The 17,372-nt window shown below is 43.5% G+C and overlaps 1 protein-coding gene across 1 annotated transcript in view; it reads left to right on the plus strand.

Moving 5' to 3' along the window:
• The window catches only part of PIDD1 (p53-induced death domain protein 1), a 39,916-nt gene that overhangs the window by 3,425 nt on the left and 19,119 nt on the right, over window positions 1-17,372 (plus strand). Inside the window, exons 2-8 of the mRNA XM_083350649.1 lie at window positions 7,397-7,750; window positions 9,146-9,559; window positions 10,380-10,583; window positions 11,898-11,952; window positions 12,858-13,059; window positions 15,122-15,244; window positions 16,086-16,265. Coding sequence (XP_083206775.1) covers window positions 7,486-7,750; window positions 9,146-9,559; window positions 10,380-10,583; window positions 11,898-11,952; window positions 12,858-13,059; window positions 15,122-15,244; window positions 16,086-16,265 — 1,443 coding nt within the window. The 5' untranslated portion in view covers window positions 7,397-7,485. The remainder of the gene's footprint in view (window positions 1-7,396; window positions 7,751-9,145; window positions 9,560-10,379; window positions 10,584-11,897; window positions 11,953-12,857; window positions 13,060-15,121; window positions 15,245-16,085; window positions 16,266-17,372) is intronic.

A 17,372-nucleotide genomic window follows, 5' to 3' on the forward strand; every position in this document is an offset into this window, starting at 1 on the left:
TTTGCACAGCTGCCGTGTTCGACAATGTTTGACGAACGCGGTAGGTCTCCGGACGGGATGGCGGCGGTTTGGCGAGTTCGCACGCACTCTCCAAACCGCTGCCATCCCGTTTGCACAGCTGCCATGTTAGTCAATGTTTGCCGAATGCGGCAGGTCTCCGGACGGGATGGCGGCGGCTTGGATAGGTGCGCGCGCACCTCCGCCCTTCGGAAAGGTGCGCGCACACGTCTCGGAACGGGTGGTGCTACTCTCCATTTGGAGAGGTGCGCGCACACCACTGCCCGTTCGAAGAGGTGCGCGCGCACTGGGCGGCTGGGAGCCGCAGGAGACGGCTCAAAGAGCCGCATGCGGCTCCGGAGCCGCGGGTTGCCGACCCGTGGCCTAAACCTATTAACTTGATAATTGCTTAGCTTCCATTATTAATAGACTACAATATATCCTGAACAGGCAGCCTGTTTTAAAAATTATCAGCTGCTGTGTATGAGCTTAAATGGACTTGAGCTTAAATGGACTCCAGAAGATGGTAGAGGACAGGAAGGCCTGGAGGAATGTTGTCCATGGGGTTGCGATGGGTTGGACACGTCTTCGCAGCTAAAAACATGTAGGAAAAGTGGCAGAAGGCCTTCCTGACCCTTCTGAATGTCTGTGGAGATACTCAGTCATCCAGGTCATTAGTTATCCCAAAGGTGTTTTTTCACAAGGCAACTGGACTTTCTTGTTTTTCTTTGAAGACATTTCACTTCTCATCCAAGAAGCTTCTTCAGCTCTGGCTGTATGGTGGGGAACGGAAGGATTTATATTCCTTGCAGAACGTAGGATAACATAGGAGAACAAACCCATCAGGACAAGATTCAGTAGTCCTTCTGCATTTAAAAGACAAAGGCCACTTTTTGGACAGAGAGGACCGCTGGTTTGAAAGAGGGGTCAAAGAGGCCATCTATGTCAAAATTGAACGGTCTTCTTTCAACATAAGGAAAGGGATATGACATCATCTATCTCCAGTCGACAACAGTCTTTTCAGCAGTTCCAAAAAGGCTCCACACCCATTTACACTACTCAGGTGACCGAGGACAAATAAACCTCCAAGTGACCTCAACAACTCTCTAAAAGAATGCAAATGACCAGCTGTCTGCAAGGAGTATAAATCCTTCCATTCCCCACCATCCAGTCAGAGCTGAAGAAGCTTCTTGGATGAGAAGCGAAACATCTTCAAAGAAAAACAAGAAAGTCCAGTTGCCTTGTGAAAAAGCACCTTTGGGATAACTGTAATAGACCACTTTTTGTCTCGACACAGAAGGAAGCTTAAAGATTTTTTGAACTTTGCCTATATTAGAGCAGTCAACCACAGGCATTCAGAAATTATAGCAATGTTCAGTGCAAAAATATGCAAAATTCCAGAAAAGTGTAAAAGAAGCATTTTTTTTTTCACAGAAGGAAAGTATTTGGAAGTAAACTCAAGAAGTTCAGTTTTTACTTTTGAATATAGGGTAAAATTGAACAAAGAAAATCCACATCCCTTTATGACTTGTTTACAACAGCGACCAGAGTTCCTGGTTGTGAGAAAATAGTTTTAGTCAAAAAGTTCAGACTATTTGTATCATATTAAAGAGCGTGTGATTGTAGTGAGTTTCTTTTTTATGTTTGATGTTTTTTATTCTTTAAAGTTTCCAGAATCCTTAGGACTTAGTTTAATAACAATACATCTGAAATCCTCTCTGACACACAAATTGCAATATAATTAACCTGTCATTGCTGAGCCTGGAAAAGCAAAGCTACCCTATTCTCACACCAGCGAAGGTTTGTTGGCAAAGAGCAGATGATTGTAGAGTTCACTTAACCAGATCCTTGGCATGCAAGCTGCTTCTTCTTTGCGTTAAAACGCAGTAACCCTTAGTTTGCCTGGGTGAGAAGACTTGTGAATGCACGGAAGGAAGGAACGGGAGCAGCTCTTACTTTAACAAAAAAAAGTCCCGATTCTTGGAAAAAAATGAGGCTTCTGTCCTCAGCTATGTGCAACGTCAGACGCTCAACCGCAGCAGTTCCGCACTCTGAGCGCGCGTGTTTTCCTCCACAAAAGTAGCGTGACTTCTTTTTAGCAACAGTGGGAAGGATCAAAGTAACAAAATGACCTCAAAAAAAGCAACAAAATGACCTTGCTGGGTAAGACTTTTTTTTTCCAATAGGAATTGAGGAATGGGATTGTTCAATTGGAGGGACTGCTAACCCGAATGAAAATTTCTGTTAAAGTCTCTTCTCTATTACGGGATTGGACCTTAGAGGACGCCCTTCACCATACTTCTTTTTCCGGGCAATTTTTTTTTTGCTTCCTGCAAACTTCCTCCAAAGCTGCTTGGTTGCTTTTTTTTCCCCCCGCCTCATCAGAACGTTATGACAAAATAAGTTAATAAAACAAACCAAAAGCATAAATATGAATCTATTGCAAGGCACCATACCTGCCAGCAATTTTCTTCTCAAAACCGGAGCCCATTCTAGAACAAACGCCTGAAAATGCTCACGCTAGCAGCTCTTGGCAGTTATGATTTTTCCCCCCCCCCCCCAAAGCTGCATTTTACAAGAATTAAAACGTATTTCAGAGATTACACTAAATGATTGAATCCGAGGGCCGGAACCCTTCTAAAGACATGGAAAAAGTAACCATGCTGTCTCCCGATCTTTGCTTCCTCTGCCCACAGTGTTGCCTTTCACCCCTTCTATTAATTAATCTCTTCGGAGGATCTCACCAAGGGAGAGCTGCCTTGTCTTACTTAGACTCTTTCAGTTTTGGCTCTCTGATCGTAGATGCATTATGCTTCCCTGAACTCCCAACTTCCTGATGCTGGCCTGTTCTTGGTATTCCCAGTGAGACTGAGGGCACCAGGCTGGGAAAGGATGCCAAAATAAAAAGCAGGAAGTATATTTATGTAAGCAAAGCTTATAAATGAATAAGCAAGAACTTGTAAAAGGGGTCTTGGATTTTGTTGTTTTGTTGTTGTTCCTCCAGTGAAGTTTTGACTCCTGGCAACTGCCTGGACAAGTCCCTGGAGCTTTCTCGGCAAGAGTTTTCAGAAATGGCTTACCCATTGCCTGGTTCTTAGAGCTGAGAGAGAGAGTGACTGGGCCAAGATTACCCAGTTGGCTTTGTGGCTAAAAGAGGACTAGAACTCACAATCTCATGAGGTCTATGCTGGTACATTAAACTGGCTCTTTTAAACTAGACATGCTAATTTGAAGTTCATTAATAAATGAGACTTTGGGGCTTACTGTTTAATGAAAGAAGAAACTAATGCTTGGCAAAGGAAATAATAAATCCTATACAAAAGGAATTGGGCCTTTAGTGATGTGCAAACTTGAGCTACATCACAAGAAACAAAGACTTGTTCAGTAAATATACGTTGCATTACAGGTAGTCCTTGACTTACAATCATTTAGTTAGCAACGGTTCAAAGTTACAATGGCACTAAAAAAAGTGACTCGGGATCAGTTCAAATACTTCCAACATGGCAGCATCCTCATGGTCACATGATTAAAGTTCCCAGTGCTTAGCAACCAGCATGTACATATAACAGTTGCAGCATCCAAAATCATCCCTTCCAACCTTTCCAGCCAGCTTCCAACAAGCAGTCAATGGGGAAGTTGGAGTCACTTAATAACCACATTATTTGCTTAACCATAGTGATTTACTTAACAATTGTGGCAAAAAAGATAAAATAGATCACAATTAATTTTACAATCGCTTTGCTTAGCAATGGAAATGCTGGTCCCAGTTGTGATCATAAATCAAGGGCTACCTGTATATGCCATTTTTTTCCCATTCCTAGCATTTTCACACAAGTTCAGATTCCATCTTTTTAGGATCAAACTAGCACAGATCTATTGGTTACAACAGGAATTAGCCCTCTGGCTTATTGCCTAAGCCTGACATCATGGCCTGAGACAGAGTGGCCCAGTCGGACAGTATGGAACCTATAGTCTCCTGGTTTCTAGCCTATTGCTTTAACCACTAGACCAAATGGCCTCTATACTATGCAATACAATGTGCAATATAATGTAATTGTATTAATTGCTGGATTCATCTTGGCATTGTTTGGTGACAAGTTGATTCTTTGCTGGGCTGTGGCTTGCTGGGCACTGGGCCACGGAGCAAGCTGGCTACTGCATGCACGTGTGTGTGCACACTCACCCCCACTCTCGCTAGCACCACCGCTGCTACGCAAAGGGGGTGCTGCATGGCAAAAACAGGGCACCACATGGTGAAAACAGGGTGGTGCTAGCAAGTGTCATGCTCACAGCACTGTTTGTATGTGCGCGCGTGCACGGAAATGCTTCCCCCTCCCTTTGCCTCCAGTCCACCAACCGAGCAAGGTTGGAGACCTCTGCTCTAAAATATGATAAAAGACAGCATGGCTGCCATATGCTTCATAGTTGGGATAGAAATCATGCTAATAAGAGAAAAACTGCACCTAACCCAGGGCTTTTCAACCAGTGGTACGGGTACCAACTGTGGTACATTGGCACCTGGCAGGTGGTATGCAACAATCCTAGAAAAGTAGCGGGGGAGGGGAATGAGCTGAAATGGTGGCAGCACCGCACAAGCCTGAGCGAGAGATGGCTGGAGCTGCAGGACTGTCAGGGCTCAGCGGAAGCGCCAGGATCAGGAATCGGACGGTCCTGAGCATGTTATCTGGACTGAGTTCGATCCTGTTTCCCCTGATGATGTGGACAGGATCATAGGGAGGCTGAGCTCCACCACTTGTTTGTTGGATCCGTGCCCCTCCTAGCTGGTTTATGCGGCTTGGGAGGGGACACGAGGCTGGTTCCAGGCAGTAATAACTGCTTCTTTGAAAGAGGGCATCTTCCCCGCCGCCTTGAAGGAGGCGGTGGTGAGACCCCTCCTCAAAAATCCTGCCCTGGACCCGGCTGTTTTAAATAACTATTGTCCAGTCTCCAACCTTCGCTTTCTGTCGAAGGTTGTCGAGAGCGTGGTGGCACATCAGCTTCCTCTGTTCCTCAAGGAAACTGATTATCTGGACCCGTACCAATCGGGTTTCAGGCCCGGTCACAGCACGGAGATGGCACTGGTCGCGCTGGTGAATGATCTCTGGTGGGCTCGGGACAGGGGTTGCTCCTCTGTCCTAGTCCTATTAGATCTCTCAGCGGCTTTCGATACCATCGACCATGGTATCCTACTGCGACGGCTCAGGGGGCTGGGAGTGGGAGGCACCGTTTTATGGTGGTTCTCCTCCTATCTCTTGGGCCGCTCGCAGTTGGTGTTTACGGGAGGGCAGAGATCCACCCCGAGGCCTCTCACTTGTGGAGTCCCTCAGGGGACTCCTGAGGGACTCCACAAGTCTCTCGCCCCTCCTGTTCAACATCTATATGAAGCCGCTGGGCGAGGTCATTCGTGGTTTCGGGGTAGGGTATCATCAGTATGCTGATGATAACCAACTTTTTCTCTCCACCCCGAACCAACCCAGCGATGCCCTCGCCGTGATGTCCCGTTGCCTGGAGGCGGTCCAGGTCTGGATGGGGAGAAACAGGCTTCGTCTCAATCCTGCCAAGACTGAGTGGCTTTACATATCGGCATCTCGGGCTAACCAAACTATTCCACCTTTAATGATGAGGGGTGAGGTGCTACCCCCCGTTGATAGGGCTCGCAACTTGAGCATCCTCCTGGACTCACAGCTCAACTTTGAAGATCATATAGGAGCCGTGACCAGGGGAGCTTTTGCCCAGGTTCGCCTGGTGCGCCAGTTGCGACCCTACCTGGACCAAGATGCCCTACACACAGTCACTCATGCGTTCGTGACCTCCCGTTTAGACTACTGCAACGCTCTCTACATGGGGCTGCCCTTGAGGACCATTCGGAGGCTTCAACTAGTGCAGAATGCGGCCGCACGAGTTGTGATGGGGGTTTCCCGATACTCCCATGTAACACCTCTACTTCGTGAGCTGCATTGGCTTCCGGTTGCCCTCCGGGTGAGATTCAAGGTGCTGGTAATGACCTATAAAGCCCTAAATGGCTTGGGTCTGGGATATTTGAGAAAACACCTGCTGCCAGCATCAAGCTCCCTTCGTCCAGTGCGCTCGCAGAGAGAGGGTCTTCTCAGGGTGCCGCCGGTAAAAGATTGCCGGCGGATAACACCCAGGGGGAGGGCCTTTTCTGTGGGTGCGCCTGCCCTCTGGAACCAGCTGCCCGTGGAGCTCAGGACTGCCCCTGACCTGCGTTCATTCTGCCGGGACCTGAAGACTTGGCTCTTTGAGCTCTCTGACCCAGGCTGAGAATTTTAACTGGGTTTTATTTTCAGGGATAATTTAATCTTTTATTTGTCTTTTAACTTTGTATTTTGTATTGGTATGATTTTAAAATGCCCTGTAAACCGCCCTGAGTCCTTCGGGAAAGGGCGGTATATAAATCTAATGAAATCTAAATCTAAATCTACTTCTTCGGGGATGTCAGGGCTCAGTGGAAGCACCAGGATCAGCGCCAGGCTCCAGCTGGAGCTCGGTGCTGATCCTGGTGCTTCCGCTGAGCCCAGAAGAAGCACCGATCAGCTGGAATGTTGCAGCATCTCCAAGGTCTTGTGATTTACATTCAGATGCTTGGCAACTGATTCATATTTATGATGGTCACAGTGTCCCAGGGTCATGTGAAGTGACCAAAACCTGCTGCAACCACCCAGCAGACGGGGGCAATAAAAACCAGACACCCACCCCACCCCACCCCCGCTGCCAATCCTCAACAGAAATGCTCACAACAATGAAAACCTTGGACAGGAGGAAGAGCGCCACAAGGCGGGCAGGCAGGTGTCTTGCGCGGCTGTGGCTTGGGGGGCACTTTTTTCAGTGCCACTGTAACTTTGAACAGTCACTAGGCGAACTGTTGTAAGTCAAGGACTACCTGTACTTCATCACTTTTTTCCTTTTTTTTTTTTTTTGGTCATCAAGTTTTTGACACCTTGCTAGGCGACTGGTGGTACTCGGATGTTGCCATATCTTAAAAGTGGTACAATGGGTGAAAAGGTTGAAAAGCCCTGACCTAACCTTTTAAAAAATATTTCTTAATAGCTAATTGCCCTATCAGTTCATCATCTGTTCAAGAAGATTATTTTTACAAGATTTGACTGTAGAAGATTTCACTACATTAGGAAGAGTTTACTTAAAACATTGGAAGCTTGAAATATCCAATAATTTCCTGCCCACAAGAAATTCCTTGTTTTAGTGTAAAAACAATTATCCCTGACAAATGTTTGCTTGAATAGAAGGATGCCTGGAAGGACAGGACTCTTCAGTGACATCTTGCTCAGGTGCGATCTCTGTAGCTTTCTTCACCAGACTAATTGTGCAGTTCTATAATTTCCTAAACTGTTTTCATGTTCTTCCCGTCTCTTCTCCCCAGAGGATGCCCCATTCTTCCATCTTTTAATGATTTGTAGTACCACTGGCAAGTCAGAACATGCACAGCCCGTGGTGATGTAAGACCAGAAGATGGCAGGACTGCCAGAGCCCAGAGCTCCTCCAGGGGAGGGCACTTTGGAGGCTGGGGCATTTTCTATTTCCTATTTGGCTGGCAACCGACTGAACCTAGACGTCTATCCTGAGAGCTGTTGCTTGTTCCTCAAGCTGCTGGAGAGCAGGAGAGAAGAAGTTGAACAGGTGGAGTTCTTGAGGCTGAACTGCAATGAGGACCTTATCGCTTCCACCCTGAGCAGCCTTCCTGCTTTGCGGGGCTTGAAATCTCTGGTGCTCAAAGGTAACTAACTGCGTGTTTATCTGGCCGCTTTTGTTCAGCGGCTTCTAACGTGCTCTTTCACAGTTTCTTCTTCTGCCCTGATGGTTTGGTTCATTCTCTTCTCTTGTAGCTTCTAGGAATGGTCTTGGACCAGTTCCTTCACAAAGTTATGCGGCAAGAGGCATGTGCATTTGTTTAGATGTTGTTCGCGTTCCTTAAAAGTGGCTTAGCTTGCAGATAATGATGTGAAAGCTTCTAGCCTTAGTGTTCTTCAATGGGAAACAACCCACCCCCCCACACACACACACAAAATTTCCTGCTAGATTTTTTTTTGGCTGGCATTGATTACCACTGCAATGATGGAGGGTTTTGTGTTAGAAGGTTGCAATTTGTGATAGCATTCCTGTCAAATCCAGATGTTTCCACAACTGAGAGCATGCAAAAATACGAAATCCGTAGAGCTGATTCCTCTGGCTTATGTCCTCCCAAAGCTTATATGAATCTTGATTTCATAATCATGCAACATAGTCGACTCATTTTAATAGCTGTGTAAAATTTCTAAACTATTGTGGAAGACATATTTTTTCTCATCTTTCATCTCTTTTACAATTTTCGTTGAATAAAACCAGCAATATTTTCTGCAATGTTGCTCAGCATTTGGAGGGGTATATATGTTTGTAAAAGCACAATAGATAATGTTTGATGCTGTTCTTTAAGCACAGCGTATCTTATTTAATTCCCCTCCCCCTGTCATTTGTGCAGAGGAGATTTCAATATTTAATTAAGTCTGGAATCTTTATCCTATTTTCCCTAAAGTATAGCCGTGGCGATCATTAGATCTTAAGTCTGAATGTATATTCAGTGAACTATACTTATTTCTGCACAGATTATGTACAAATTAAATCCGCAAATGTAGAATCCCATATATGAATGTGAGCCTAATATTTTTGCCTACTGTGTAAATGAATAGCTAAAAAACAACCCCTTAAAATATCATTGTTATTAATACAGTTATTAATAATGGTGAATTAATGCTGACTATAAACCAGATAGCTCCCTCTTCTCAATTGCAGCTTCCCAGTTTAGTAATCTGTATCATTAGAGAGCTATTGGAGATGGCCCAAGAGGCCCAAACAATGGTTCTATGTGCCCTTTTTGGTTTTCAAGGAGAATTTAACCATCTCTGTCTTGGCCTTTTTATTACCAACATACCCTGAAAGAAGCGGGAGAACCTTGCCAAATATTCACACACTACAGTTGTATCATATTGTTGCATGCATCAGAGTTCTTTAACTTCCTGGGCATTCCTTAAAGTTTCTGTATTTGCAAATTATTTCAAGTAAATACCACGTCTATATGAAGTTGCTGTGGTGCAAACCTCTTCCTCCTCTTCTTTTTTTTTTTGGACTTTTTCAGGTGGACACTCTAGAGATGACATTGGTGCATGTCAGAGAGGATTGCTAGCATCTTTGCCACAAGAGTTTGGGCAGCTACAATGCCTTGCTCATCTAGATCTCAGCTTCAACAGCTTCACCATTTTGCCTCCCTCTATTACGAAGCTGACCAGCCTCCGTTTACTCTCAGTCAACCACAACAACTTGCAGAGGCTGCCTGAGGACTTTGGCCAACTTACCAAGCTGACTTTTTTCTCTGCTATGAAGAACCAGCTCAAAGGTCTGCCGCAGAGCGTTGGGGGGCTAGCAGCATTGCAGGCACTGAACCTCTCCGAAAATGCACTGGAATCACTCCCTGAAGAGATTGGGAACTTGCACAGCTGCACTGAACTTGATCTCTCTGGAAATGAATTAACAAGAATACCCAGTTCTCTTGGTAAGCTGTTTACAAATTTTTTTTAAAAAAAGGATATGGATTTCCCAGGTTAGGAAAAAACACCAACTGGGGAGGCTGAGAAGCTTTACCCTGTGGGTAGCAAGCTGGGATTAAAATTATAATTATAATACATCTATGGCCTTTTTGCAATCATCTATAACCCTGAATATATAATAGACTAAGCCTGATTTGCTTGGTACATTTATTAATTAGATGTCCTCATGTGGGTACATATCCATTTTAGTCTACATGCATAGTTCTTTATTTATTTTTTATTTTATTTTAATCCCATTTATATCCCGCCCTTCTCCGAAGACTCAGGGCGGCTTACAATCTAAGAAGCACAAATCAATGTGCTTAGCAATAGCCTTCATTCTATGTACATGCCTGCTTATTAGGGCTTTCCCCCCCCCCCAAGCGTCATTATTACAAAGTCAGCTTATGATGGTTGAATTGAGGGGTCCTTGGTGCTCTCCGAGTTTTGTTTTCTTGTAACATCATTGCTGGTGATGTTACCTAGTTTGGGTAAGGAAACATCTGCAAGAAAACAAGTTCGGAGAACACCAAGGACCCTTCATAGTTCTTTATAGCTGATGCGGCAGTATGAATGTAAGGCTAAGAAATCAAGAACACAGTGGTTGGTTGGTTGATTGTTTTGTATCTTTAACAACTAGATTGGGATGGGTTGGCATAAGACTCCTGGTGTTTACTAGAGGGATTTGTAGAGTTTAAGAAAGGTAGGTTGGTATATGTATGTATTTATTTGGTTTTACCACGGCTAGGTTTTCTTTCCATTTTCAATCTGCGTTGTGACCTGCAGCCAATTTACAGTCTCTGAAGCAGCTGCATCTTCACAGCAATCTTTTGACAAGTGTTCCTGCCTCCCTTGCCTGCCTACCCCACTTGTCCAGACTTGATCTGCAGAATAATAGGCTTCGAAGCATCCCTCCAGAGATCCAGAATTTTCCTTTTGTGCATCTCCGAGGCAATCCTCTAGGAGAACTGGAGGTGCCTCTGCAGACAGGTAATTGCTTTTTTCTGCTTGATTTGCCTTCTGAACAGCTGCTCTCTCGGGCACTTTCATCTCATCCTGGGGAGAGAGCATCTGATCAACTATTTTGGCTGTCACAAAATGTTGTTGTTATTAAATGCAATCCCCAAACTGAGGACATGGTCATTTGTCATACAAAATATACAATAGGAAGGCATAATTGGAAAAATCACCTGAATTTCTTGTTGGTATTAGTTACTTGTTCCATATTTTTTTTTTCAGCTGCCTGGTCAAAATAACTGTTTGGAAGATATACAGCACTTAAACAAAACTAACTATAATCCATAATTCCTCTAAACAGAAAAATTTAAAAAAAAACCAAGAAAGTGGAAGACAATTTTAACAAACAGAAAACAATTCCAAAGCAAGCTAAAAATTAAACACCCTAAGGCTGAAAGGCAATAGAAAAAAAAAGTTAACAGGGCTAAATAACTGCTGAAGCTACAATGCATGAAACACTTTAAATTTTTCAAATTAAAAGATTAAAGGATTTTGAAATATCTAGGAAATAATAGCAAGTCATTTATAATCTGTCAGAAGAGCAGAAGAGTTTTATAATAGGTTAGCTGAGGAGGATATGTTCAGTTGGATAACTACTATAGAAAAGGTCCTTTTTCATGTGACTCCCTTTCACGTCTCAGATGCAGCTAAGCTTATAAAAAAAAGTTGCATCAGAGGCATCAGTTATAACAGTGGTGGCAAACCTTTTAGAGACCGAGTGCCCAAACTGCAACCCAAAACCCATTTATCTGTCGCCGGGTGGCGGGTGGGCGTGGCCGACTGGGTGGGCATGGCCGCGGTGGTTCTCTCACCCCGCCCAGCTCTCGCAGCTGTTCCCGGACTCGGCATGCGTGGAGAGGGGCAGGGGATGAGCCTGGCCCTGCATCCCTCTGTCTGTAGCAATGGCACGCGTACTCACAGTGATGGCTCTGCGTGCCGCCTGTGGCACGCGTGCCATAGGTTCACCACCATGGAGTTATAACATACTTATTATTTGTCATTTCTTTATTCATTTCTGTTCTTCCTTTCTTCTGGGAGCTCAAAGTGGCTCACATGAAACTCTCTCCTTCTGTTTTTCCACATCAATAAAGAGAGATTAGGGCATGGACAGATCTTCCTAGATTATACTCTGCTTCTCAACCACAGACTAAAGCAGGGATCTTCAACTCCCAGAATTCCTCAGCCAGCTTGCCTGACTGAGGAATTCTGGGAGTTGAAGTCCGCAAGTCATAAAAGGACCAAGTTTGAAGACCCCTGGACTAAAGGAAATATTTTGTTTTCTTGCAGATGACTGTAGTTCAGAAGAATTGCAGAGAGTGTATCTTAAAGTTGATGAAGACAGGTATTTCATGTGGTGTTTAGCTGATATCTTGGTCAGGTGTCCTCCTAACTCCCCACTGATTTAGCCTACGTAAGCATCCAATATAAGCCATCATAACATAACAAATAATGCAAATTGCAGCCTTGTCATTTAAGCTTTGACATTTGCGTGTTTTGTGATAGAACTTCCTCCCAAAGATACCCCTGATAACATCCATATTGTACCCAAAGTTTTTTCTTAACCAATCTCATTCATTCAAATATGATTTTCTCAGTATTTAAAATCTCGGCTCATTCAAATTTTGTTTTTGAAGACTAAATAATTTTATAACAACTACTAATGGTTGAGCTTGTGCAGTGAGACTAGGCATAGCTTACAAAGTGGCATCCCTGGGCAATTGCCATGATATTAGCTGCGTGGCAGAATCTCTTCATGCTTAAAATTTGCATTCATGTGGGAAGGAAGAGTGGGAACATCTGAGGAGAGTGTAAAAGAGTGTCATCTTATTTTGCTATCTCAGCTTAAAAATGGAGGATAGAGATTGTGTGTGGGTGTATATTGTTCTTCATTGTTATTGTTGCTTGTTCAGAAAGCTATGCATATTTCCTGAAGATTTAGGGAGAAACAAATTATAACTAAAATTCCAGCTCATTTTTTGCAATCTTGGTACCTTCTTTGATCATGATTGCAGGAACTGGCAATGCAGTGGTCCACCCCTGTTTAGCCTTAAAAAAACCCCTAAATTCCAGATGAAGCAAAGACAAAGAGGTTGGGCTCTAGCATCCTATGATCCACAACCAAATATGAAGCATTGTTGTGGTTTATGGAAGTTGTAATCCATCCATAATCATTTTTTATTTCAACTCTTCCATCTCGGCAAGAATGGAGGTTATAAAGACATTTTGTTTCTTTTTGCATTTTCAAAGCTTTACCGTGACTCCTGAAGGCTGCCACATTTTCTTGGCTTGTGGCATTCAACTCCATTTCCCACGGGGTGCTACAACTACTCTAGTAACTATTCACTTCCAGAAACGCTTCCCTGACCCTCTTTGGGTGAAGCTGAAGCACCATGACATCCTACTAAGTAAAGTCCTGGAACTGCAGCCCCATGGGATTCATTTCCAGCAGGTAAGCACAGATGAAGGTTTAAAAGATATTAAGCTGGAACTTTATAAATTCTCTTGTTCATGTTAGTCTGCAGATTTACAATTTGCAGACTAACATGAACAAAAAGGAAAAAAAATATACAGAGCATGGCTTCTGGAACTCTTTACAATTGTTATTTTCTTCTGTGTGACAAAGTAATATGTTTGCCTTCTCTGAGTGTGATTCTGCTATTCCCTCCGATTGAGTCTGTATGTGTGAACTAGGAAGCGGAAAACAGGTTGCATACCTATACTTCACGTGGGACAGTCAACCGCATTTTGAGCTATTGCCCATCTTCCTCTTCTAAAATGATTTTTCTTCTCCATGACCCCTGGATGGGTTTAATCATTTTCAAGCTCAATTTTTCTTTGGATAGCTTTTTCGTGGACAGAAAAACAGGCAGGGTTCTGAGCATCTGTACATCCTTTATTTCCATTGGGTTATTGCACTGGATGGTGGTGAATTAGTTGCATGTTAAATAAGCTAATGAGCTGGCTCACCTGATGGGCTCTTACTAAAAGGTTTAGGCTGAATTTTTAGTTTACAATAATATGGCTTTTCCCTCTCCCCTTTCCCACCACTCAGACACTAATCCAGATTAGAGACCTGGAATTTGGGAAATTAAGGGGAAAATGTTGAATAAATGCTGGCTGTCTGACTTTGTTCAATGTCCCAGGAATTCTCCATCAGTTATGCAAAGGCTAATTGTAGTAATAGAAGAAATTATTTCCTAATTCAGAGAGAATTGGTTAGGACAGAGTTGAAACTAGGCTTCTCCCATTTTAGAAAATCCACCAAAAATGTATTTATTTTAACCCTGTATATGGCCATCTTTCTTTTGGGTGTATATGGAATGATTAAGCACATGGATGCCTGCAAATAAAATATTATAAAATTACTGGGAGTTCCAGAAATTACTATAAGTTACAAAATGCTATCCTATCACTAGAACATGTAGCTAATTGTCTAGAATGAAATATCCCTGTTAAAAATCCCTGTTTCTTTGCTAACTTCCTAAACCAGGGGTAGGCAACCTTGGCTCTTTTATGACTCATGGACTTCAACTCCCAGAATTCCTGAGCCAGCTGGCTCAGGAATTCTGGGAGTTGAAGTCCATGAGTCATAAAAGAGCCAAGGTTGCCTACCCCTGCCCTAAACCTTGATAATGACATTCCATGCCAGGCTATGATATACACTGAGCAGATGGTGCTGCCTGACTTTGTTGTGTGGCCATCTATGTGAGGGAGAAGAGGGCCAAATGATGACCTGCCTGTGCCAATATCATGCGTGCCATAACCAGAATGCAAATATATAATGACAGCCTTTATGTGATGATATCATTGTACACATGCTATCATTCTGAGAGATTGTGGATGCTGCTGTTTGCAGCATCAACTAGATCAGGGGTGTCAAACTCAATTTCATTGAGGGCCGCATCAGCATTGTGGTTGCCCTCAAGGGGCCAGGTGGGTATGGCCAGGGTGGGCATGGCCTATTGTGTGGGTATGGCTAGAGTGCGTATGGACTACTGGGTGGGCGTGGCCAGCTCCACATCCTTCACATCAAGGGTGCCTATGGGGGCCTGGGCAGGAGTGGGACAGATCTGAGGGTCTCTGGCAGAAGGAGGGTCTCTGGGCCAGGGCCAAGGCAGTGGGGGCCGTTCCCTCACTGTTTCCAGGATGGCTTCGCGGGCCACATGAAACCACTTCGCGGGCCGGATCCGGCCCCCGGGCCTTGTGTTTGACATGTCTGAACTAGATCAACAAATTATGCGTGGAAAAGGAGATTCACTCCTTTTCCATTAAGGTGAGGTGTAAATCCTTTTGAAGCATCATCTGTGAGAATCTGTAACTTTTATGTATGGACAACTGCACTTTTGATGCCATAGTATGCTGGCTTCCCATTTCCTATACTGCTTTACTAGTATCCTTTTTCTGCTCCCTGAAGTGAGTCTTTCTCTTGCTCCAGATATTGCAGAGCTTGAGTAAGGCTGTCTCTATGGGGTGAACTTATGGACACCCTCTCTTCTATCTTGGCATGCTAGGAGGTGCGGATCCGGATGCCCTATGCTTCTCCTCACAGCCTGAATGACCGTGAGCTCATAATTCGAACCTTTGATGGGCAGAACTGGAGTGATTTGAGAACAAAAGTGAAAGGCAAAGGCAAGGTAAGTTGAGGATGGTTCTAATTCCTGTTTCTTCTCTTGTTGTTTCTTCCTTGTGTCAAATGAGTGCCCCTCATTTGAGTTCCTGCAGGAACTTGACACGTAAATTCTGTCTGATATGAATGACCTCTTATAGTTTAGAACAGTTTCTCAATCTCAGCAACTTTAAGAAGTGTGGACTCCAAGAATTAGGGATCCCCGACTCCATTGGCTGTGGCATTCCAGTCTGCAATCTGTCTTGTGCATTCTGGGAGTTGAAATCCACACTTTTTAAAGTTGCTGAGGTTAAAATACACTGGTTTAGAAATTTTCAAACTCTTTGGTTAGCTTTTAAAGAAACATTCAGCATATCTGATTTCTGTGGACTAGTTCAGATATAAACTCTTTGAAGAAACGTGAACCCCCCTCATGCGCTGGGAGACAGATGTCCCATTTTTTATTATATAAAGCTGATAAATAATTCAGTTCATCCTAAGAGCACTAAGTTGAGGAAATCAAGCATGAGCCCTTTGTCCTTCTACTTACCTACTAGGACATATATGTCACTGAGCATCTTACATTTCCTCTTACAGTAAAAAGGATAAAATACAAAAACAAAATAATAGCATAACTAACAAAGAAACTTAGGCTACTGAGAACTACATCAGACACAACTCAAGTTACACTAGGTCCCCTCCCAGGGTCTTCTTTAAAAGCTGTCCTAAAACAGCCAGCTGGGGGCTAGCCTGACCTCACTAATAAGCCTTGAGTTATGATCTGCTATGGTAGTGAATTGGTGTCCGTATCTTTCAAGTACTTCCGTATATCCTGAAGGTTCTGTTCATTCTTCCACATTCTTGGACAGAAACGTTCGGCTTGCTGCAGCATCTCTCACTTCTCCTGGTTTTTGGTGGTCTCACGCCTTGTGGAGAACGAGTGCAAAGTCTCTCAAGAAGGGGGCTTGCTTTTTTCAACTGTCGATCCCAACATTAAAGTGACCTTTCCTCCTGGTGTGACCGAGGAGACGAGGACAGTGAAGCTTCAGGTAAGGAAGAATCCGCCCACCCAGCCCATCCAAACAAATACAGATAAACACTGACTCCAGACTTCCAGTAAAAAAAAATATATATCTGTGTTACAAGATCGAAAATCACCTGGTTCAAGTCACACAATTTGGGTCATGTGAATTTAAAGCTATAAAGTTTAAAAAAAAACTCCTGAAATATTTGTTTAATCTCATGTGAGACTTTTATAGCCAGCCCTTAATTTTTTTTCTTTGTTAACCCACATTGCTAATTTGTAAAATGTCATTAGGGATGTTGTTTAATTTCAGCCAGGGGGGACGGTGAGACTGTAAATAATCAGAGCCTGATCGTGCTCTGCAATTCTGTGCATATAGTTTTCACTTTTAATATCTTTATGGTTTTTTTTAAAGGGTTCTAGTTTTCAGATCTGCACAGCCAGAAGAGAAATAAAGTTCAGGTTTACAATAAGTGGCTGCAGTGCTTGTTCAGGGCGTGCCATTTTTTCAGAGTCTCTAACTCATTCACCTTCTCCATCCAGCTCTGTTGCCTGCCACATATTGTTTCTTCCTCTTGACGTTCATCTTTAAGACAAAAGATTAGCTTACATAAAATGTGTGCTTGTTTGCGCGTATCACATTCAGAATAAAGCATACTGTTTGCACGCATTTTGTAGAACAACAGTTTGGGTCTTTTGCAAGATTTAAATTTTGGTATATGCCGTTGGTTTTTTTAAACGAGTGTTTCAGTTTCTGAATAGTCTTGTCAGAAATGGAAGGTGCTGGCCATGCTTAATTTTAATGCCATAAATATTTTTTTAAAAAAGTTTCAAAACCAAAGGCTACCACTTTATCCCATTTGGAAAAAATATTGACCTAGACAACCTTTCTCTGCTTGAGAGGATATTTTCTTGTCTGAAGATTAGGCACACTCAGGATTTACAACAAAATCAAGGAATTGCTGAGCTGTCTCTTCTTTTACTTCTCTGAGGTAGATTTGAGAACTAATAACTGGGAAGGCTGACCCAAGAGCCCCCACAAGGATCAAATTGAGGCCTGAACCTGTGGCCAGAATCCAAGAGGCTTCCTGTTTATTTTTTTCCAAGGGCATCCCTTAAATCAGGGGTGTCA

Source organism: Vipera ursinii (genome assembly GCF_947247035.1).
Source record: "Vipera ursinii genome assembly, chromosome: 1".
Classification (NCBI taxonomy): domain Eukaryota; kingdom Metazoa; phylum Chordata; class Lepidosauria; order Squamata; family Viperidae; genus Vipera; species Vipera ursinii.